Source organism: Sphaeramia orbicularis, chromosome 18, assembly GCF_902148855.1.
Source record: "Sphaeramia orbicularis chromosome 18, fSphaOr1.1, whole genome shotgun sequence".
NCBI classification, from domain to species: Eukaryota; Metazoa; Chordata; class Actinopteri; order Kurtiformes; family Apogonidae; genus Sphaeramia; species Sphaeramia orbicularis.
The window spans coordinates 21,393,883-21,418,743 of record NC_043974.1 but is presented as its reverse complement, the minus strand read 5'-3'; the positions used below and the strand labels follow the sequence as shown (position 1 = coordinate 21,418,743).

The 24,861-nt window shown below is 34.2% G+C and overlaps 1 protein-coding gene across 1 annotated transcript; it reads left to right on the top strand.

The window, feature by feature from the left end:
• The first annotated feature begins 279 nt into the window (after positions 1 to 279).
• LOC115438258 (interleukin-13 receptor subunit alpha-1-like) lies at positions 280 to 22,663 on the top strand. Its single transcript, XM_030161713.1, has 10 exons — positions 280 to 577; positions 7,335 to 7,486; positions 9,806 to 9,968; positions 11,328 to 11,427; positions 14,114 to 14,280; positions 14,391 to 14,521; positions 18,506 to 18,641; positions 18,822 to 18,918; positions 19,995 to 20,082; positions 21,520 to 22,663. Exons 1-10 carry the CDS (start codon positions 508 to 510, stop codon positions 21,610 to 21,612), a joined length of 1,197 nt encoding a protein of 398 aa, XP_030017573.1. The 5' UTR covers positions 280 to 507; the 3' UTR covers positions 21,613 to 22,663.
• The last annotated feature ends 2,198 nt before the right edge of the window (positions 22,664 to 24,861 follow it).

The following is a 24,861-nucleotide window of genomic DNA, read 5'->3' as shown; positions in this document are numbered from 1 at the left end:
ATAAATATTACTACTTAAAAGACATGTACAGTACAATACATGACATCACAATACAGTACAAAACCACATTTGTGCCTGTGTGTCAAAGATTAAAATAAACATTCAGCTGTCCTTTAACAAAAAAAAAAAAAAGTATGTGTGATCAGCGTACAGTTCAGTAACCCGTGCTCAGATCCAGATCTAGAACTGGGACTGTCATCCATTCCCCCTGACTCATCATCCGCCCACTGTCAAGTGGCTCCGCCCATCTGTTCCCGGTAGACTACTGACACCGCCGACGCACACAGCCTATTAAGGTGCGTTCACTGACTCTGTTTACTTTACACCACCTTCAAGAAATATATCTTATCATATATATATAGATATATATACATTTTCTGACTTTTGTTAGCTGTATTTGGGACATTTTTGTTATTTTTATTACCAAGAAGAAAGAAAGAAAAAAAAAGGACCTAAGGGAGTTGTTGCGCTTCCAGAAAATAAACCGCTCAGACATTTGTGAACAACATGACTTCAACTTGGGGGTTTTGTTCCGTCTTGTGCGTCGCCATAATCCGGTTGTCTCACGGGGAAACAGGTAAACAACTCCTTTCTTATATTCATTTATGATCAATATGTTTGGGCATTGATTTTCTTTTACTATGAGCGTCATTTGACTGGGAAAGGATAAAAAAAAAAAAAAAAAAACTGGGCGTATTTATTCCTAACAAAATCACTTTCACTGTAAGTTTCACCGTATAGGAATGATTTAAGAAAAGACAGGCGCCATACACTGTATTTTTTTATTTATTTATTTATTTATTTATTTATTTATTTATTTATTTATTTATTTTAATCAGTTTTTTTTTTTTCAGTATGTGATTAATCATCCACTGTGCGTCTTTCCTCACACCTTTCATGACTTGTATTGGTATTTTGGTCTTATGACAATCTTGTACAATGAGACATCTTTCCATATATGGTTTCTAAGGGAAAAAAAAACAAAAAAACTGATCCAACTTCCTTTAAGCCTACACTAATGAATACTCATATTCCTACTGTATGTATCTATAATGTACAGTGTAATTATATTAAAATAAAAAGAAAACAACTCCGGTAATGTGTAATAATAACAATTAAAAGAAAGAAAAAAAAAAAAAACATTAAAATTATACATTATATCTGCTGTTCATGTTTTCCCTATTGGAGCATTGCATTATTTTTCCTGCGCACACATGTGATCAGTGATGCTGCTGATAAATGGAGTTAATTTTCACATTTCCATCATATGATTTGTGAACTGCAAAGGATTTCTGATCTGATTCCTAAATGGTTCACTCTAAATTTGAACACATGCGCCTGTTTTGGTGACCATTAATATGTGCGGGAAATAAATAAGTAAAGCAATGCCCCCATCTGTCGGTGAGCAGGGCAAAAAGGCAAAATAGTGGGGTTAGGGATTCCACAAGGAGAAAAAAAAAAAAACAGCTTTTTTGCTTATTGTTTGTAATAGTGAATGCATTTTTGGAAATAATTCTTAGACCAAGTGTCCCTTAAATATGGCTCTTAGATATTCTGTTACTATGATATTCACTATTACTGCAACTGTTTATCACTCAGCTCTAAGATTTACAACTGGTGTTAAAGACAAGACTCATCACTGTAAATTGTCTGCCATGAAGCATAACAATGTTTTATGTTTTTATACACACTCTGTGATCCTTTATTTCCTGATATCACTTCATTACTGCCTTCTAACATGTGGTCCCATGGGTAAAATGACGTCATTGTGTTCTTGGAAAAATCTACTTTCACTTGCGGTGCATCTGCAGCATAGAATAGCGAACACAAAAGGATTAGGATTCCACCAAATATATAATTTTTTTAGGGATGTAACGATTACCAGTATAACGATAAACCGTGGTAAAATTGCAGACGGTTAGTATTACTGTTTAAATTCTAATTATCATGATAACCGTATTTGATTACTGCACATTTAGGGGGAAAAAAACCCTATGTAAAGATAAGGTTTTATGTCAAATATTTGACTATAGTTTTAATTTATTACAATTTTAATTTTATATACCTAATATTTGGAATCAATATTCACTTTTAAAGTCTTTGGAAAGGTTCGTTAAGCATCTTTGTGTTATTTATGCAATAAAGTATATACATTTTTCAAATCAGATTTTATATATTTTTTGTATGTTTTGGCCTTTTATGTTTTTATAGTAGGTTAAAGTGAAAAAATAATAGATGATATAGATGAAGTTGTGCTGAAAAAAAAGATACCAAACATGGGTATAGTAAACATTTGTTTATGCAGTATATAAAGGCAAAATCAAAAGTGCTCAAAAACGGACAAAATAGGCTCAGACCACTAAGGGTTAATATTTGAATTTTTCTGCCAAGAGAAGGTACATTGTGCCAATTATTTTTATTACCTCCGCCAAGGAGGTTATGTTTTTGCCAGGGTTTGTTTGTTTGTTTGTTTGTTTGTTTGTTTGTTTGTTTGTTTGTCCGTTAGTGTGCAACATAACTCAAAAAGTTATGGACAGATTTGGATGAAATTTTCAGGGTTTGTTGGAAATGGGATAAGGAAGAAATGATTAAATTTTGGTGGTGATTGGGGGTGGGGGGGCCCACGGGGGGGGCCACTGATCAGCCTTGGCGGAGGTCTGCGCTCTCCGAGTGCTTCTAGTTTATTTATTTATTTAAACACAGTTTGGTTAAATTATTTCAGTGTGTGTATAAGTACTTTTTGAACATTTTGACAATACAATACCACAATTTATTGTAATATTATCCACTGTATTTTGTGTTTTTTTCACTGAAAATCAGGTTTTTCCCTACATTTAATTTATTAATCATGTAGATGTTTGTAAAAGCTCAGATTAAAGTTGAGGGTTTTCATTTCAAAAACAATGAAGACTGAAGAAAAAGTGGCTTTTTCAGCAAAATTTATCATTAACCGAACATAAACCAAGTGTCTCCACTCACTGTCATTTATCAAATTCCATGGGTTTTACTGGGGAATCGATGTTGTAGAAGATGACGGTGTTTCCACGGTAACTACAGAGCCTCTGAACATCCAAATGGGTCGTCTCTGATGACCATGAAAAGATGCCAAACTGTATTTTACACCAATTATTTACATGTATTGATTGGATTAGTGGCTCAACAGGTATTAAACATTTTGTACCAGTAGTTGCTTTTTGTTGATGGTGGATATTTGGGTTTTTATGGGTATAGTCAGTTATTTATGTTCAGTTATTGATATTTTTTGCTGAAAAAGTCACTTTTTCTTCAGTTTTTTTCTGTTTTGATATAATAACAACTGAATTTACTCAGAGTTTTCAGGAACATCTAAATTAAAAATAGGAAATAAATTATAGGAAAATACATAATTTACAGTGAAAAATGCAAAATATAGAGCATAATATTCTAATAAATACTGATTAATTGCTTAAGAAAGGTTAAATCGAGAGTAAAATTCAGTTGGGAACTGACATAAAAGTAGCACTGAGTCTTTATGGGTTAAACTCTATTCTTTAGTTCTTTACAGTCAGCCAGTTTTATTAACATTATCTCCTGTGTTATCTCAATATATTACAAATTAGACCTGCACGTCAGTATTTACCGAGGTGAAATAAATAAAGCTTATAATAACTTCCAAACAGATGGAAGATTTTCCAAAGAAAATGAAGTGTAACTTTTTTTCTATCAGTGCCTTTACATTTGTATATTTATTTGGTGAAAATAATTTCCGTAATGTTAAATTACCTTATTTATTGCAAAATAACAAGAGCAGCATGCGCTTGTCTCTCAAAAATGCTAAAAAAAAAAAAAAATACTAGTTTCTAATCTTTTAACAGTCAGTGTGCACAGTCACAGCTTCTTATCTGAGGTTTAAATACACAGAGGGAGGTTAAATCAATAAGTTGTATCTTATTTTGAAGGTTATTCAATGACAAGGGAATGAAAAAGGAGAAAGCTGTTGCGATAAAACTCTCAGGAACCTTGTGCAGTCGCCTGTAGGCCATTGAAAGTGGTAACAGCTGTCGGTAGGTGATAGAATCTTCCACAAATAAAGAGTTCCAGGATGTTCCAGATGGACAACCCTGACAGTAGAGAAGACATGCTGCAAAAATGTAAAAGATATGATAGAAATGTAAATACTAGAGTCTGCTGCTGTCCGCCTCCAGCGGGGATTAAAAAGAACTAATGTGTTGTTTTTTTTTCATTTGTTTTCTTCAACTGGTGGGTCATGGACTCTAAATAGGAGTGTGTGGTTAAAAAAAAAAAAAAAAAAAGACAAAAACAGATTTTTATTCTGACAAATGTCCATGTCCTAGAAGAGGACATGGTAGATTATGTTTATATTTTTATTTGTAGACTGGAATGAGCAAACATAAAAATAAATACAGTGAAATAGATTTGCTTATGGTGATCATAAAATAAAAAATGGGTTGTAAATATGTATATAGTCTGTATAGTTTTTTAGTTTTTAGTCTTGTATTACTGTTATTATTTTTTTAATTTTATATTCTTTGCTTTTGCACTATCTTCTTTTTTTGCACCATCCTTATACGTGTACACTTTTTTCTTGCACTTTATTCTGTTACTTCCCTGACCGTTGAATTTCCTCGTTGTGAAATCAATCAAGTCAAGTCTAATCTTAAAAAGAACCCAAAAAGGTCACACAGAGAGGATGAAACTATCAAAACTGAAGTGTTTAGTGAGAACATCCTGTTTTGTAGGTTTGTTTATTTTCTGTGTAAGCAGTGTTATACAGTTAATTTTCATGTTAATGTTCATTGGAATCCACCAGCAGACACTTCTGATGTTAATTTTGAGGTAATCTGACCTGAATTCAATCTTTATTTATACTGAAAAATTTACTTAGGGGTGACATCGAGCAGAAACACTAAATGTCATAGAACACAGAATTTAAAAATCCAAAAAATTTATTATGATACATATAATTTAGATAGATAGATAGATAGATAGATAGATAGATAGATAGATAGATAGATAGATAGATAGATAGATAGATAGATAGATAGATACGTACATGCATACATACATATATACATAGATTAAAATGAATAAAAGTAATAGCGCATCATTTTTGTGTCCTTTTCATTGTGTTAAATACGGATTTTTGTATTAAACATAATGTAAAATAATATAAACATCTAGACCTAAAAAACTTCAACGCGTTTCGGCTTCAGGCCTTCATCAGGAAGTCAAACAGGAGCCTGAAAAACTGTCGGTTCCTATATAGTAGGGTCTAACCAATAGGAACCTTCCAGCTGGGCATGAAGGTTATGGCCTGCAGAGGGTGTCCACATGTAAAAGGCCAGCAGATGGTGTCACTGCAGGTCAAATAGAAATATTTACAAGTATACATGAATAAAAAACAGTGCAAAATTGACATATTAAGATGAAACCAGTGTAAAGTCTTTAAAACAAGAAACAGATAATACATTATAAGAAAACAGAAAAGTCCAACTCTTCATTCAGTCCAGGGGGTACTGTGGCTTGGAGTTTAAAAATCCAGAAAGCTTCCTGTTGGTTTAATGTCTTTTGCCTGTCCCCTTTTCTCAAGGAGGATGGAATGTGGACGATGCCAATAGCTTGTAGTGTAGATGGGTTGCTGTTGTGGAGTTCCAGGTAGTGTTTTGCCATCGGGTAGTTTGTGTTTCCAGTTCTTATTGTATATTTGTGTTCCGACAGTCTGTCCTGTAAACATCTTTCTGTCCGGCCGATGTAGAACACTTTGCGGGTCGGACATTCCAGTCTGTAAATGATGAATGTTGTTTTAGAGTTAATAAAATGATTGATTGTGTATTGTTTATGTGATGTAGAGTCCATGAGAGTTTTGGTCTGTATGACATTTGTACAATGATTGCAGTGGCCGCATTTGTAGCTCCCTTTAGGTTTCTGACCCAGCCATGATGGTGGAGTGCTAGGTTGGAGATGGCTGTGGACCAGTTTGTCCTGCAGTGTAGGACATCTCCTAAAGGTGATGAGTGGAGGCTGTGGAAAAATTCGTCTGAGTTGTTTGTCGCTCTGAATGATGTCCCAGTTTGTATTAATTATTCTTTTGACTTGGTCCGCTTCTGTACTATATGTAGTGACAAATACTGTTCTGTTTTGTGTTTGTTTAGGGGGATTCCTTTCTAGTAAGGTGTGTCTGTCCAGATGTTTAGCTCTTGTATAAGCTTCTTGTAATGTGGCATTCTTGTAGGCCCTTGCCTGACGAATTTTTCCACAGCCTCCACTGTGGACAGGCAAAAGACATTAAACCAACGGGAAGCTTTCTGGATTTTTAAACTCCAAGCCACTGTACCCCCTGGACTGAATGAAGAGTTGGACTTTTCTGTTTTCTTATAATGTATTATCTGTTTCTTGTTTTAAAGACTTTACACTGGTTTAATCGTAATATGTCAATTTTGCACCGTTTTTTATTCATGTATACTTGTAAATATTTCTATTTGACCTGCAGTGACACCATCTGCTGGCCTTTTACATGTGGACACCCTCTGCAGGCCATAACCTTCATGCCCAGCTGGCAGGTTCCTATCGGTTAGACCAGGGGTCAGCAACCCTGGTCCTAGAGAGCCACTATCCTGCATGTTTTAGATGTGTCCCTCTTCCAACACACCTGATTCAAATGATAAGCCTATCATCAAGCTCTGCAGAGGCCTGATAATGACTGTCAGGTGTGCCGGAAGAGGGAAACATCTAAAACATGCAGGATAGTGGCTCTCTAGGACCACGGTTGCTGACCCCTGGGTTAGACCCTACTATATAGGAACCGACAGTTTTTCAGGCTCCTGTTTGACTTCCTGATGAAGGCTTGAAGCCGAAACGCGTTGAAGTTTTTTAGGTCTAGATATGACAATGCCGTGATAATAAAGACATTTTAATGTTGAAAGAGAGTACCTTGTTTTTTTTCTACCAGTGTGATAAATACTTTTTTAATCCCTTTTTCCAAAGAGCGCCTCGAACAAACTCTTTTTTGGTCCAAGAAGCATTCTTTCCCAAACATTTTTTGAATATAAAAATCTGTTTTATCTGAAAAATAGTTTATCTTTACTCTCAGTATTTATCTTTAAACTAGACCCAAAGTGCTTCCAAAGTTGTTTCATAACATTAGTCTTTTAACCCCCATGTCCTGTTTCATAGAGGCACCCACGTACACATAAATGTTACTGGATATTCAAATACACACATATATGGTACATTCATTTTTATATTTTTTTTTACATTGCAAGAGAAAACAAAAACTTTCAGATGTCGTTCACTTTCAAACACTATTGAACACTCCCTTTTTTCTTCTTATACAGGTCATCTTCCCCCACCGACAGAGCTGACATATACATGGCTCGATTCCCTCACTGTGAACGTGTCGTGGAAGGAGCCCGTTCTGCCAGACGGTTGTGAGATCGACCACTATGAAGTCAAAGTACAGGACACAGAAGAAATAAAAGTACAAGGAGTATGTGACATCTGTTACATCTGACATGTTTAATTTGCATCTGTAAAACATTGTGTTTACTGGGTTTAGCTCATTTACATGAATGGTTAAAATACTGCAAAGTGCATGAAAGTAGGTGTAAAATGCAAACTATGTTACAGAATAACCTGTGTGTATGTGTTATCTGTGCGTTAGTGTGTACCACTAACAGTTTGCTGTGACATTACAACCCATGTGTAGTTGGATTTTAACCCTTAAAGACCCAGTGCTACTTTTCTGGCAGTTCCCAGATGAATTTTTCCTCTATATTTAACTGTTTTTAAATTGATTTATTACCATTTATTGTAGTGTTTTTCAACCTTGGGGTCGGGATCCCACGTGGGGTCACCTGGAATTCAAATGGGGTCACCTGAAATTTCTAGAAATTGATAAAAATAAAAAATAAAAAACGTACTAATAAAAATATATGGTGAGTTGATAGAGACAATCCCAATATATATAAAAGACATGACAAACTGTGGTGCTGAAACTGAAGCACTGTGGTACTGTTTATCTGTCAAATGTTCATTGTGGTCGGTTTCAGATGCTGCAGCTCTTTCATAATTCATAGTTTGAGTTATTGTTGGTTCAGTATTAATTGTCAGCCTTGTAAATCCAAGCTGGACTGACTGTACATATCCTGACCAGGGAAAATCAAATTCTCACTTTGTGCAGTAATCTACACCTGGCTTTTCGGCCTCCGTCCATAATAATATACATTAAATAAACTAAATGTCATCTAAAATTAACGTTTATTTGCAACATAGTATAGCAAACTATTACATGATCAAAAACAAATTAATTTTAGCAAAAAAAAAAAAAAGTCTTTGTTTTGAATGTCTGGGGTCACCAGAAATTTGTGACGTTAACATGGGGTCATGAGCCAAAAAAGGTTGGAAACCACTGATTTATTGCAATATTATCTTCTTTATTTTGCTTTTTTTTCCAGTGAAAATCAGGTGTTTTCCTACATTTAATTTATTTATCACGTAGATGTTCATAAAAGCTCAAATTACAGCTGAGGGTGATTATATCAGAATTACAGAAAACTGAAGAAAAAATGACTTTTGCAGTAAAATCTATCATGAACTGAACATAAACCAAGTGTTTCCATCCACTGTTATTTATCAAACTCCATGGGTTTTACTGGTGAATCAATGTTGTAGAAGATGACGGTATTTCCACGTTCACTACGGAGCATCTGAACGTCCAAATGGGTCTAAAGGTACATTTGTTTGGACAAGTATAATTATAACAACAAAATAGCTCATAAGAGTTTAATTTCAGAGCTGATAGCTTGACATTTTCCATGTTTTCTTAATAATAACCAAAATCACTTCAGTTCTTACATCAATATCTATGGCAGGGGTGTCAAACTCATTTTCTTTCAGGGGCCACATTCAGCCCGATTTGATCTCCAGTGGGCCGGACCAGTAAAATAACAGCATAATAACGTAAAGATTATGACAACTCCAAATTTTTGTCTTTGTTTTAGTGCAAAAAAAAAAAACCCATTAAACTATGAAAATACTTACTTTTATAAACTATCCAAATAAAAAAGATGTGAATAACCTGGAAAAACTGAAATTTCCTACAAAAATAAGTGCAATTTTAACAATATTATGCCTCAACTAAAACTACAAAAACACTAAACACTCATGAACAGGCAGAAAATTGTTAAAATTGTGCTTAATTTTCTTTAAACATTTCAGGTTGTTCATATTTGTTCAGATTATTCACATTTTATTGTTACAGGATAGTTTGTAAATGTAAATATTTTCATAATTTAATGTAAAATAATTTGCACTAAAAACAAGACCAAAATTTCAAGTTGTCATTATTTACAGACTTAATGAAACACAATTTTTTTCACATCAAACTGAAGAGAAACTATGGAGTCATTTTTTTGTAGGTTATTATGCTATTATTATTTTACTGTAGATCATACTGGTCTGTATGCGGAACCTGACCTAAAATTAGTTTGACATGAATTTTTGCACTTTGCAAATTCATCCCATGGGCCGGACTGGAACCTTTGGGGGGGCCGCATGTTTGAGACCCCTGATCTATGGCATTGTACTGACAAAAACAGTGCTTTTAGGTGTTCCATGTTTTCTTTTCTGTCTGTTTTAGTCACATGATACACACAGGTGTTAGTACTGGATTGCATCACCATTGTTTTTGATGACTTCTGATGGTCTAATCATTTTTTTCCATGACTGTATACAGCTATGATCCAGAAAATGCAATTTGCTCAAATGCGTTGCTCTGATTCTTAAATCTTTTTTTTTTTCACTCCAGTTTCCTGAATGGACAGGTGAAACACATTTCCATGGAGATTTGCTCACGGAGAAGTCTGAGTCTGCTCAGTGGATAAGCAGTGTCCGTGCTTTTGGACGTCAGTCCTGCAAAGACTTGAAAAGCACAACAGTGACCAAACCTATCAAAACCAAGAAGCCTAAAGGTACCAAACAGGACGCTGAATGAATACGATGCTACATCAGAGCTTTGTGATGAGTACACTGGAAAAAATCTAAATCTTACCAAGTGTATTTTTCTCATTTCTAGTTAAAATATCTCATCATACCTAAAATAAAACATAATCACCTAAAGAGTAACTTTTCAGTGAGATATAAGAACTTATTTTTAGACAATAGATCTTGAAAATTTTATTTCAAGAAACCTTACCAAGATAATTTTCACTTTAAAAAATTTTTTTTAACCTTTATTTACCCAGGCAAGCAATTAAGAACAGATTCTTATTTACAAATGCAGCCTGATCAAAAAGCAATGGCTCCTTGAGGGGTAGGAGGTTGGGGTGGGGGGGCTAAAAGTAAAAACAAGCTTAAACAATTACAGAAACAAACAGTTAATAAATAAGTACATTACAACAATAACACATGTTCCATTGGCTGATTTTTTTTTTGCTTGAATTAAGCAAAAAAAATCTTGAATTATCGTGGTAAGATTTCTTGAAATAAGATTTTCAAGATCTATTGTCTAAAAATAAGTTCTTTATAGCTCACTGAAAAGTTCCTCTTTAGGTCAGGGGTGTCAAACTCATTTTAGTTCACTTCCACATTCAGCCCAATTTGATCTCCAGTGGGCCAGACCAGTAAAATAATAACAGTGAAAAAAAGTAAAATTAGATTATGATCAGGTTTCCATCTACAAAGTTTTCTTAAAAATCTGAATAACATGAACAACTTGAATTGTCTTAAGAAAAACAAGTGCAATTTTAACAATATTCTGCCTCGCTTTATCAGTTTATCATTTACACATGTGTATTACAATCACACAAAACATTTAGTAACAGGCAGAATATTGGTAAAATTGCATTTACTTTTCTTAAGACATTTCCGTTTATTCATATTTGTTCAGGTTATTCACATTTTATGTAAAAGTATAGTTTGGTAATGTAAACATTTTCATGTAGTTTTACTTTTTTATACCAAAAAAACAAAGAAAATTTGGGGTTGTCGTTATTTCTAGGTTATTATGATAATATTTTACTGGTTCTGACCCACTTGAAATCTAATCAGACTGTATGTGTCTGTATGTGGAACCTGAATTAAAATGATTTTGACACCATTGATTGTTAATATCTTCAGTGTAATTTTTTGCATTTCACAAATTCATCCCGTGGGCTGGATTTGGCCCACGGGCCGCATGTTTGACACCTGTGCTTTAGGTGATTTTGTCTTATTTTAAATGTGATGAGATATTTTTACAAGAAATGAGAAAAATACACATGGTAAGATTTGGATTTTTGCAGTGCGCTGTCATGTTCGATACTTTGATACTTGTGTTTTCTACTGTTCAGCTAAAGTGGTGGAAGACTTCAAATGTTACATCAACAAGTCCCACCTGGAGTGTTCCTGGAAAGCAGTAAACCCATCGCAAGAACTGTCGCTCTCCTTTAGGTGAGAATTACAGACAGAACATCTCAGTGGTGGAAATGCATCATGTATTTGCACAACTTTTAACCCTCCAGTATCCCATCCAACAAGGCCCTTACTAAGCACCAAGTGTGCCTTTTTGGCACACTTGTGCAATAATGTAAAAAAAAAATTCATACAGTTTGTTTTTAATTCTTTTACACTTTTTTCTATTTCATCAACTTGAGCCGTTAATAAATATACCAAATACTCAATAAGTGTCACATTTTTTAACCCTTTAAATGCCGTGTTTGTTATGTAAACAAACCATTTTTTTGGATGCAAAAAACACAAAAAATTAATTTTTTTCAATATACTACATAAAAAGTGGATCACATATTATTTGATTTTTGCAGCCTGGCATATGTCAATGATTAACTCCAACATTGGTTAATTTGCATTATTATTTTTGGCGCTAGGTCAAATGTTAAAAAATACTAGCATTTGTCACCAAGTGTGCCAAAAAGTCACACCTATAAATCAAATTATTAAATATTATATATTAATTTATTTTTCTGCTCTAATTTGATTTTATTTTTGTAAATCACGGTCAGCCTTAATCATACATATCAAATTGAAGAAATAGTGTGTTTTAGGCACACTTGGGAGACAGATGCTAATCTTGTAATTTTCTTTTGTTTAGAATGTGCAAATTTTAGTTGGTGGCCAGAATTTTAAAGATCATGCAAAAATGAACAACTTTTGAATTCTAACCTTATTTAAATTGTCAAAAATAATATGAAGTTTTTTAAAATGAAGGGCAAAGTGTACCTAAAAGGTACACCTGGATACCGGAGGGTTAATGTGAACAATGATGGGGTCATTGGAAGAAGACCCCACCAATATTAACCCATAAAGACCTAAACAGCCACTGGTGACCAAAACCATCTACTGATCTAAACTGTTTAATACCTGTTGATCCACTAATCCTATCAATACATGTAAATAATTGGTGTAAAATACAGTTTGTCATTTTTTCATGGTCATCACATATGACCCATTTGGACATTCAGAGACTCCGTAGTTACCGTGGAAACACCGTCACCTTCTACAACATTGATTCACCAGTAAAACCCATGGAGTTGGATCAATGACAGTGGATGGAGACACTGGGTTTATGTTCAGTTAATGATAGATTTTGTTGAAAAAGTCACATTTTCTTTATTTTTCTCTGTTTCTGATAAAATAACCTTTTAATCTACTCTGAGCTTTTACGTGATCAGTAAATTAAATATTTAAAAAAAATACCTGATTTTCACTTAAAAATGCAAAATAAAGAGGATAATACTAAAATAAATGGTGATAAATCACTAAAGAAATGTTAAATATTGAGAAAAAAAATCATTTGGGCACTGACGTAAAAGTAGCGCTTTACTCTTAGATATTTCTTTCAATCCCTGTGTTAACAAGTGCATCTTGTTATGGGTTTATGTTCAGTTAATGAGAGACTGGACTGAAAAAGTCATGTTTTCTTCATTTTTCTCAGTTTCTGATATTATGACAATCAACTTTAATCTGAGCTATAATGAACATTTACATGATCAGTGAATCAAATATGGGAAAATACCTGATTTTCATGGAAAAAACTCAAAATACAGTGGATAATATTACAATAAATGGTGATAAATCGCCTAAGAAACATTAAATAAAGAGAAAAATTCATTTTGGAACTGACACAAGAGTAACACTGGGTCTTTATGGGTTAATGTTATCATGCAGCTTCAGTTTATTTCTCATATAGCCATAAATATATCTGCATGCTTCATTTCTATACGGATGTTGCCATTTCTTCTCATTTAGCTCCAGTGCAGGGGTGTCAAACTCATTTTGCTTCAGGGGTCATATTTAGCCCAATTTGATCTCAAGCGGGCCAGACCGGTAAAATAATGAGTTAATAACCTATAAATAATGACAAATCCAAGTTTTTCTTTTTGTTTTAGTACAAAAAAACCCCCCATTTAAATCATGAAAATATTTACATTTTATAAAAAAGATGTGAATAACCTGAAAAAACGGAAATTTCATTTGAAAAATTAGTGCAATTTGAACAATATTATGCCTCAACTTATTATTTATACATGTACATTTACACACAGTGTTCCATAAACATTTGGTAACAGGTAGAATATTGTTGAAATTTTGGAGTTTGGAACTCAAATTTGAACAATTTCTACAATATTCCATCTCTTATTATTAACACAACTACAGACCACAGTAGATCCATAAATGCACCAAACATATAGTAAGAGGCAGAATATTGTTCAAATTGCACATTTCGGGTTGTTCTTATTTGTTTTTATTTATGTATTTATTTGCATTTTATTGTGAAAGAACAGTTTTGTAAATGTAAATATTTTCACAGTGTAATGGGGGTTTTTTTCCACTTCAATTTTTTCCACATAATTTTTCACAAAGAAAATTTGTCGTTGTCATTATTTATGGGTTATTGTGTTGTTATTTTTACTGCAGATCACATTGGTCTGTATGTGGAACCTGAACTAAAATGATTTTGAAAACCTTGACTGTTCAGGTTCATTTTTGCACTTTCATCCTGTGGGCCGGAATGGAACCTTCGGCGGGCCAGATTTGGCCCCCGGGCCACATGTTTGATGCCTGTGCTCTTGTGGGTCATGTCTTACAGAATATCTGACTTTTTATGCTTCCATTACAGACTATGTGGTCAGCATAAGGCGCCCATAAACGAGTGTGATCGGATTTACACCAGTGGAGAGAGGACTGTTTGTCACATAAAAAACAAAAAAGAGAAATTCGTCCAAGAAGACATCTGTATGATCGCAACTACTGACACTGGATTAAGCACCTTTATGATTAAATATGGTTAGTTTTACATATATGTCTTTAGGTCATTACAACAACAGGGACTGCTTTGTTTTTGCCCTAATAATTCTATTTTGTTTTTCTTTGTTTTTTTTTAACAATTTCCACAGTATTGCCTTCTCCTAAGATGAGTATCTCAGAAGATGGATCTAACCTCCTGTTAAAAATTGAGGAAAGTGAAGTTGCACCAGCACATTGTTGGAGATACAATGTCTGCTACACAGAATGCAATACACACAAAGTAAGCACTCAGTTCCTAATAATTATAAATATTGAAATGCCTTTGTTTTGTTTTTTTTAAAATGAGTTTTACTGAAACTGCGTCACTGGCTGTAGAGATGACCTTTATTAATTTGTCTTGTGTTTTCACTAATGTATGAACAGATGTGTGTTCAAGAGCAACATTTTTAGACCTTTCATCTCAGAATTATCGATAACACTTTATAATAAGTGCACACTATGAAGCATTAGTTAAGCATTAACGAACACTGAATTCATTATATATAAAGCATATTCTGACATGAATACTCATTAGTATATGGTTTATAAGCACAGTTATAAATGTGTTACTAATCATTCATAATCATAATCATTCATCATTCAGTCATGCACTTTGTTTAATAATCCCATGTGCTGTGTCTTTGCTTTTTTGCAATAACTCAGACTTTTGTGAGTCTTTAGGCATTGCCAACCTTTAAATCTCATTTGTAAATGCTATATATGTCATAGATAGTCCACACTTTAGATGAGCTCACACCATAGACTTAATTAATGAGTAGTAACTGCTTTATAACTACCTGAAATAATGAATTCCTGTATTAATAACTGTTTATAGGACATCTATTGGAAAATAAATGTGTGAGTTTGTATAAAATAAACACTAACATATTCACTAACTGTTAGTACATGTCTGAATAGTGTACGTGCAAGCATAAATGCACATCAGAACTAATTCGTAGGTGATGCAATACTAAATTTTTAAATGCTGAACCCATAATTTATAAAGTATGAAAATACAGTCATTAAGCGCATTGTAGATGAGCTTATTAACCCTTTCATGCATAGTGGTCACTACAGTGGACATCTGTTCTGCAGCTGTTCTCTTACATATTCATGGATTTTGTTGTTTTAGTTCCATATGAGTCAACACAGTGGATACTAATGCACCACCCCATATACTGCAGTTCACTGTTCTTGATAAACCTAATCTGCAGTAACTTGTTTGAGTGTAAATCAATTGCTTGTTATTGTTATTAGACTGTAATTAACAGTTTTTTTTTTTGTTTTTTTTTTTAACAAATAGTTGGGTTTTTTGCATATTATCTCCATGAAGTGAGTAATGACTAGTATTAGAGTATGTTAAAATGTGAGAAAATGTCAGATTAGCTCCATTTTAAAAAAATATGTATATATTTCATAGTTTTCACACAGTATATCAGTAAATGTGTTTCTTTGCTTCAAAAATTAAATGCATGGTGTCCAGTTGAGTGGACCTTTTTGTAACTCAAATAGGTTCATAAAAAAAATTCAATAGCATTGTTTTTTTAATGCCTAGAGGAATTAAAACACTCAGGAAAAAAAATCTTGATTAAGGCTGTCATAATTCATGCATGAAAGGGTTAATGAGTAAAACCATTATAACTGTGCTTATAAACCATATACTAATGAGTATTCATGTCAGAAATATGCTTTATAAATGATGAATTCAGTATTTGTTAATGCTTAACTAATGTTTCATAGTGTGTACTTATTATAAAGTGTTACCAAATTATCGGATCAGGATCTTGTAATTATGAGAAATCCAAAGCCTAGTAATTATTAATTGTTACAGTCATGATAAAAAGAACAGATAAAAAGAACAATTAAAATCAAGTAAACATAAATTCATCATATTTAACCAGTATAGTATTAACATCTGTATTAGTTACACTTTTGCGCTATATATTTATTTAACTCATATAGACCCAGTGCTACTTTTGTGTCAGTTCCCAAATGAATTTTTCTCTCTATTTAACCTTTTTTAAGTGATTTGTCACCATTTAATATAATATTATCCTCTCTATTTTACATTTTTTCAGTCAAAATTAGGTATTTTCCATTATTTAGTTTGTTGGTTATGTAGATGTTCATAAAAGCTTAGATTAAAGTTGAGGGTTATTATATCAGAAGCAGAGAAAACTGTTACTTTTTTATCAAATATATCATAAACTGAACATAAACCCACTGTCATTGATCAAACTCCATGGGTTTTTCTGGTGAATCAATGTTGTAGAACAGGGGTGGCCAATCCTGGTCCTGGAGAGCCACAATCCAGCATGTTTTGGATGTCTCCCTCTTCCAACACACCTGATTCCAATGATAAGCCTATCATCAAGCTCTGCAGAAGCCTGATAACAACCGTCAGGTGTGCCAGAAGAGGGAAACATCAAAAACATGCTGGTTTGTGGCTCTCCAGGATCAGGGTTGGCCACCCCTGTTGTAGAAGATGACAGTGTTTCCATGTTCACTATGGAGCCTCTGAACGTCCAATTGAGTCATATCTGATGACCATGAAAAGATGAAAAACTGCAGTTTACACCAATTATTTATATGTATTATAAGAATTAATGACCAACAGGTATTAAGTATTTTAGATCAGTAGATGGTCTTGGCCACCCATGGCTGTTTGGGTCTTTATGGGTTAATACATGTAATGCATTTAGGCTCATTTAGGCATTTTTCAGCTCCTTGAATAGAAGATATTTGCAATTTTTTTCAGTATCTCTTTTCTGTGTTTCTACCCCATTGGACCTGATTTTTGGGGGAAAAACATTGTATCACACTCAGGGGCGAGAGACGAGTAATTTTTTTTATCCCATCTGATTTATGCCATTGTTTACACTTCAGTCAAGAAAATATCAGACTGCGAAAATACATAAATAGAATCTGTATATCTATATATAATATCTACAGTCCTAGAAAAAAGGATTAGACCATCAAAAGTCATCAGAAACAATGGTTTTGCAATTAAGTACTAACTCCTGTGTGTATCATGTGACTAAAACAGACAGAAAGGAAAACATGGAATGCCTAAAAGCACTGTTTTTGTCTGTACAATGCCACAGATATTGATGTAAGAACTGAAGTGATTTTGGTTAATATCAAGAAAACATGGAAAATGGATAGATATCAGCTCTGAAATTAAACTCATATGAGCTATTTTTGTTGTTATCATTATATTTGTCCAAACAAATGTACCTTTAGTTGTACCAGGCATTAAAATGAAAAAGAAATTGAAGAAAACAAGGGGTGGTCTAATAATTTTTTCTGCGACTGTATATATATAATCTGGATACATGTCTATATGTGTGTAGATATGTGTGTCTAGATGTATGTATGAGTATCTCCCCTATCCAATATGTGGCCTCTAAATAGTATTTTATAGCTTTTTTGGTTCGTCTTTATTTTTGATTTTGCTCTATTTTGCTCTTGTGGGCTTTGTTTGTACTCCATGATTGCTGCTGTAAATCTGGAATTTCCCCTTGTGGGACTAATAAAGGACTTATCTTATCTTATCTTATCTTATCTTATCTTATCTTATCTTATCTTATCTTATCTTATCTTATCTTATTGAAAGTTGCTGAGGCGACATCTTCATAAATCTGTCCGTCCATGATCTGTTTATAATCCCTTAAGATGTCTTTGCAGCTCCAACATCAGGATTTGTAATGATATTCACCATTTTAGATGTTTTTTTGTGAAATATGCCAAGGTAACATTCATTTTGGTCTTTGTGACAATGCAGTCCACTGATCTGTTACTTATCTTTACCACAAACTGTCACTTTTTTGATGTGTAAAATTTACACTTTAAATAGACGAACATCATATCTGTAATTTATAACACAAATTCAGATTCAAAAACTTTATATTTATTTATATTTGATACGAACAAAATTTTCAAAAATCAACTAAGAGCTAAGAGATAAAGTAAATAGTAAAAATAAAGTGTTCAGAATAATTTAGAATAAAAAAAAATATTTCAATATAGACAGACATATACATCAAAAGAGGTTTTGATGCAGAGATTTCAGGTATGATTTTGCTTGAAAATGTCATTCTGTGGTTCCTTTGGTTAGTTTAGATGTCCAGTCACCTAATATCCCAGCACAACACCAGACATGGCTTCATTTGCTCTAAAAATGAAGTTTAATCTTGTGCTTTTTTGTGTGTTTAATGTTTTACAGCCATGCCAGGAGTCCTCAGAGAACGTTATAAAGGTGCCATACGATAACCACTGCCGCTATGAGTTCAGATATGAAGTCAGAAGTGATCGAAGTTGTGTAGAAATGAGAAGTGACTGGAGTGATGTAGTGACATATGGTAAAAGACCAGTATTGATGTTTTATTTATTAATCGGACTGTTCCTTCATATGCAAACTAATCTTCCATTTCTGGCTTTGATGCTTTTTACAGCTTGGATTATGATTATATATATATTTTTACATTAGTAAAACCTTTAACTATTTTTGGAAAAGCTAAAAAAATATGTCTGTTGTACAGGTGACAGTAATCCTGACATGATGATGACTGTGGTTTTCATTATCGTCCCTGTTGTCCTGTCGGCCTGCGTCATTCTGTCCTGCTACTGCTTCAGGAGGTACGTTTAGAAACACAACTCCAGACTCAGCTCAACTACCGTATATGCAAGGAAGTTTGGATGGAACAAAGAAAAAAAAAAAACAAGAGTGTTTAACCCATAAAGATCCACTACTATTTCTGTGGCAGTTACAAATACATTTTTCTCTCTGTTTAACCTTTCTTAAATGATTTATCACTATTTATTATAATAGTATCCCCTGGATTTTGTATTTTTTAAGTGAAAATCATGTATTTTCCTGTATTTAACTTGCTAATCATGTCGATGTTCATAAAAGCTCAGATTAAAGTTGAAGATTATTATATCAGAAATAGAAAAAACTCAAGAAAAAGTGACTTTTTCAGAAAAATATGTCATTAACTGAACATAAATTAAGTGTCTCCATCCACTGTCATTGATCCAACTCCATGGGTTGTACTGGTGAGTCAATGTTGTAGAAGATGATATTGTTTCCATGGTAACGACAGAGGCTTTGAACATCCTAATGGGTCATATCTGATGAAAAACTACATTTTACACCAATTATTTGCATGCATTAATAGGATTAGAGGTTCAGAAGTTATTAAACATTTTAGATCAGTAGATGGTTTTGGTTGTCAGTGGCTGTTTTAGGTTCTTATGGGTTAAAAAAAAGTACAAATACTCTAAATTTTGACCTGATGGTGGTGGTCCAAGACAAGTTAGATATTTTAATCGGGACTCAACACCGGTTGACTAACATTACTTTGGTGGCTGAAAATATTGTGTTCATGGTCATATTTAGTGACTGAATAATCTAGTCACATTGACTTCACGGGGATTTCCTTAGATTCATGGAATTCTACTGCCTTAAGCTTCACCGTTATCATCAGTTTTTGTTGCTGCTATACTTCAGGGTATAAGATTCAGATGAAACCATGAGAAAAGGTGTGGGTGTATGTCTGTGAAAAACGGCTGACAAACACACCTTACCCTCAGGTGCAGGCAGGAAAGTATTTCAAAATAGCAAACCACACTATCAGTTTCATCGGAAAGGAATGTTTTTTTGGCACCTTTCGATTGTTATTAACATTGTTGTGTTGTGTGTGTGTTTGCAGGCACAGTCATATTATTTGTCCGACCATACCCGATCCTTCAGCGATATTCAAGGAAATGATGATGATGAATGGAAACAAAGATGTTAAGGTATGTTTTATGTTTTAAAGTATACTGACAGTCAATAGAAACTTTGAGGTAGAAATGTCTGCGTACTTCTACTTGTAGGGGGGTTGTAATTATTCATTGTGGATTTATTGGTGACTTAGTGCTCGGGTAGTTGAGATAATGATGAGTTGTCGTGTTGTCATGGGTTGGTCTCTTTGCAAAAGTGGACCAAATACACATTGAGCAATACTCAGTGGGTCTCTGCACAATTTGAGGATTGGTTTTGAAGGCCTATATAAAGGCCCAAAAAAGGCCACCATTGTTAGTCCAGTGAACGGCATCATGCCACCCCTATCACGTGGACAACATCTCTGGACACTGGGTATGGTGGAGGCCGGTTTGAGCTACAGTGATATAGCCAGGCCTATGTATGGGCTGTTCCCAACCCACAATCAGAAACCTGGTTGAACGCGATAACACCACAGGCTCTGCTGACGACAGACAGCATCCAGGGCGAGAGAGAGTGACAGCTCCCGACCAGGACCGCTACTGTTGTGACTTTGTGTTTGGCAGGCGCCATTTTCTTTTGTTAAGTTTTTTGTTTTGAAATTATTCTTGAAACTTTAGATCACAGGTGTCAAACATGCAGCCAAATCCAGCCCGCCAAAGGGTCCAATCCGGCCCGCGGGATGAATTTGTGAAAAATTGTAAAAATTACACTGAAGATATTAACAATCAATGGTGTCAAAATCATTTTAATTCAGGTTCCACATACAAACACATACAGTCCAATTAGATTTCAAGTGGGTCAGAACCAGTAAAATATTATCATAATAACCTAGAAATAATGACAACCCCAAATTTTCTCTTTGTTTTTTGGTGTAAAAAAGTAAAATTACATGAAAATGTTTGCATTACCAAACTATACATTTACAAAAAATGTGAATAACCTGAACAAATATGAACAACGGAAATGTCTTAAGAAAAGTAAATACAATTTCACCATTATTCTGCCTGTTACTAAATGTTTTGTGCAATAGTAATGCACATGTGTAAATGATAAACTGATAAACCGAGGTATAATATTGTTAAAATTGCACTTGTTTTTCTTAAGACAATTCAAGTTGTTCATGTTATTCAGATTTTTAAGGAAACTTTGTAGACTTAAACTAGATCATAATAGAATTTTACTTTTTTTACTGTTATTATTTTACTGGTCCGGCCCACTTGAGATCAAATCGGAGTGAATGTGGCCCCTGAACTAAAATGAGTTTGACACCCCTGCTTTAGATTTTTGTTTCTGTATGCCAATATCCTAAACAAATGATTCATATGAAAAAATTCCAGTTTAGGGTTTCAAAATAAAAATTATGTCGAAAAATATTGTCTCAAAGTTTTCATTGACTGTGAGTGTACATATAAAACACTGGTTGTCCTCTCTTTGTCTTAAAGACTGATTATATTGCTCTGGTTTTTCAGCCTATAACTAGCATGCTGTATTCTCCTGAAGAAGAGGAACAGTGTAAAATTACACTTGTAGCTGAAGACAGTGATCTTCACCAGAACTCCTGACATGGACAGAGCTGTGGACTGTGGGCCAGACACAGAAACTTTAAGGAAACAGTGCTGAAAAGCTTAGTTTCACTGCCCTTTTACTGTGGGAAGTCTAAACTCTGGGGCACAGTGGACTCTGTTGGACTGTACTGACTTGACAACAGCACTGGAGGTCGACCAAAATGAAATATTCAGCTGCTGTTGAGTTACTCACTTGCTCAGATATGCATTGTTATCGCTTGTTGAGGGGAGGGTCAGGAAATCCCCGTGTCCTGCTGGGCTCTCAAGGACCAGGAAGGCGCTGTGTGTGGCTGTTGGAAAGAAGAAAACAGCTGTAAATCTGCTGTACAAAGACTTTACAGAAACAAATATATATAATATATATATGTATGAAGTGTGAAAAGAAGGAACTCAGAGATGTTCCTCGCCTCGGTACAGCTCTGTTTGTTGGACTGATAAACACATACCAGAAAGACTGCTCTGGTGGCAGCTAAATATAATAAAACAGAAACAATAAGAGGTGATAAAGGGCATGCTACGCTTAGAGGAGGTGGAGCTTCTGCATCTCTAACTCCTGCTTATTCTTACCATCCCAGTAAGGAAAAGTTTTTGTCTGTAGTGGTTTGCGTAGACATAAATACTACCTCGACAGAAGCTACTGAATGGGATGTCAGGGTACTGAAAGAAACATTATCTTTTATGTTAAATGCCATGAAGAAGCACTTTGGATGTTCGGACTTGGAGCTGATCCTCCCTTTCACTTCATTTTTGCTCTTTTTTCCCTGTTACTAATGCATGTCAAAAAAGGAAATCCATTGTGTTGATGTTGAGAAAATATATCAAACTGCATGAGAGACGTTGATCACATAAAGTCTTGCACATTTTGGATGGAAATAACAGGTATTCTAAATCTAAATCTAACCTTTGTAATAAGAGATGTTTGCAAGCTCTTTATCCAACTTGCAGACATGAAAAGTGAAATTGTTAACCACTCAGCAAACATTAAACTGATTACAACATGTTGTGTCTTCTGGCTGCTACACACTTTGCTGCTAAAACATGAGGATTTTTTTTTTTTTTTTTTTTTTTTAAATTGATTACATAAGACTCCTTTCTGCTTATTTTGCTGCTTAAATACTTTGGAAGCATCTAGTGTGTGAGAGAGAATGAAGTAAAAGTTCATGTATTGGATTGAATGCCATACAGGGTAGACAAGGATCTTTTCAGTCTTAGAATCTTGACTAGAGATAGACTTGTTGAAGCTTGAATTTACCATTTTCCATGGGCAAGTAAGCACTGGGAGCACAGAAATGGAATTTAAAACACTTCCTACTGGCAGGATTCTCAGGAAACACAGTCCTCCAGTGTTCTTCTGCTATGATATTACTCAACCATAACTGATCACCATGTTTTCCTGGTTTTGTTAGCTGGTGGAACTGGTTTGTTTGACTGTTAACCATAGTAACAAAGGTCTAATACATCAGGTGGTGGTTTATTTTTGCTCTTCATAAGGGTTTAGAAAGTGAAAGCCAATCGCAGGCTTCTTTGATGGATTTGCATTAGATTGTAAATTATAATAATTAAACCTCAGACTGTTGTTGGCAAATGGAGAAAAAGCCTTAGAGGGAATGTAAATGCTGCCAAAAGACTCACCTGTCAGTCCCTCCAGAAAAACGTGATGAAACACATGGCCTGTTCTACCCCATGTTTGAGAACCAGGAAGCATTTTTTATTTAATTTTTTTTTTTTTTGTTGACACTTGTGACTCAGGAATGTTAAAGCTATGTTTGACCAATGCTTAGAAAATAAAGAACTAAACCATAACCAGCCCTTTCTGTGATGTAGTGTATGCTTACTTCTTGTATGTTTGCTTATCATAGGATGTAATTAGACATTTTTCATGTAGTAGTAGCTGAGTTAGAACAGAACATGGAAGAAGAATCTTTTTTTTTTCATTGAAACGCATGTTTTTCCAGTTCCTGCATATTTTCGCAACATTTTTTGCAAATTCCTGCAATTTCACCACATATAATCACATAAAAACCCTGCATATCCCACCACATAGTCAAGGATTTTTGCCTGCATTTTTGTGGAGGGACTGACCTACATGCCTACCTGCCAGATGTACTTCATACAATACATGGGGTTTCCCTCCGATCGCGGTCATCACTGTGATTTAATTCCATAATGGATTTAACCCTATAACACCAAATGAATCATATTTGATACATGAGTTTTGAAGCCCTCTACATGATCAGTGTGATATTTTTTTTCTTGAAAAACCTGATGTTTAGAATCAGATACATGCAATACACGGATAATCCACCAGGGGGAGGAATTCATTCACCAGAGGCCTTTCCAGTGACACTACAAGACTGTCATTAATGAGGAAGGAGGCAGAACTTTGCCAAATTTGAAAAGGAATTACCTATTTCTTGGACATATTTGTGTTATATTTTGTTTTTGTTTGTTCAAAAATAATAATATTTGAACATTGAGACCCAATGTATCAAGTATGATACAAAATTGAAACTCATACATGGAAATTGATATTTGAAAAAAAAAAAAAAAATTGGGTTGTTCAGAAGGACCAATAAAGGCTTCAATTTCAAAGAACTGGAATTTTCTGTCAGTGATTTAATGGTTCAGGCTTTACAGAGTTAATTTATTAGAAAAATGAATGAATCAGTCAATTATTTTCCTTCAAAAAGAGACTAAACATACTAAACATACTAAACATTTACACCTATAGTAGGTGTCATTTGAGTAAATATTGGTGGTATGATGTTAATTTTCCATCAAGACAACTTTGCGTCTCAGTTTTCCAGATGATGACAACTTCAAGTGGCCTGATATGCACTAACATGTGCGGGTGCGCTTATCTGATGAGTAAAATTCAACAGTATTTCAGCAATATTCGCATGAAACTAGATGGAATCGATCTAGGTGGGATGGTGAGAATTAACCAACGGCTGTGTTAGAGCTAAAGTTGCAAGGTTTTCAATGCAATTATGGTGTGTTATTGAAACTTGATTAATTGTCTGCATGATAAACCATCTATCCCTAAGGCTATAATCTGTTGCTGCTCTGCTTGAGTGTGGTCAGAAGTGAATAATTTCAACACACCATTCAAATGTAATAAAACTCTAGTAGATTTTATGTGTTTAGTCAAATTATAAATGGGAAAAAAAACAAAAAAAAACAAAACAGGGTTGTGTCTATGGTGGACATCAAGCCACCTGTCAGTCAAATGTTTAGCAAGAATGT

What these genes read in the sequence shown, in the direction of transcription:
- LOC115438258 (XM_030161713.1), top strand. Translation starts at nt 508, where the DNA reads ATGACTTCAACTTGGGGGTTTTGTTCCGTCTTGTGCGTCGCCATAATC. An exon ending in AAGAAATAAAAGTACAAGGA is followed by an intron (nt 7,487 to 9,805) that starts GTATGTGACATC and finishes TTTTCACTCCAG; the next exon opens with TTTCCTGAATGGACAGGTGA. An exon ending in CAAAACCAAGAAGCCTAAAG is followed by an intron (nt 9,969 to 11,327) that starts GTACCAAACAGG and finishes TCTACTGTTCAG; the next exon opens with CTAAAGTGGTGGAAGACTTC.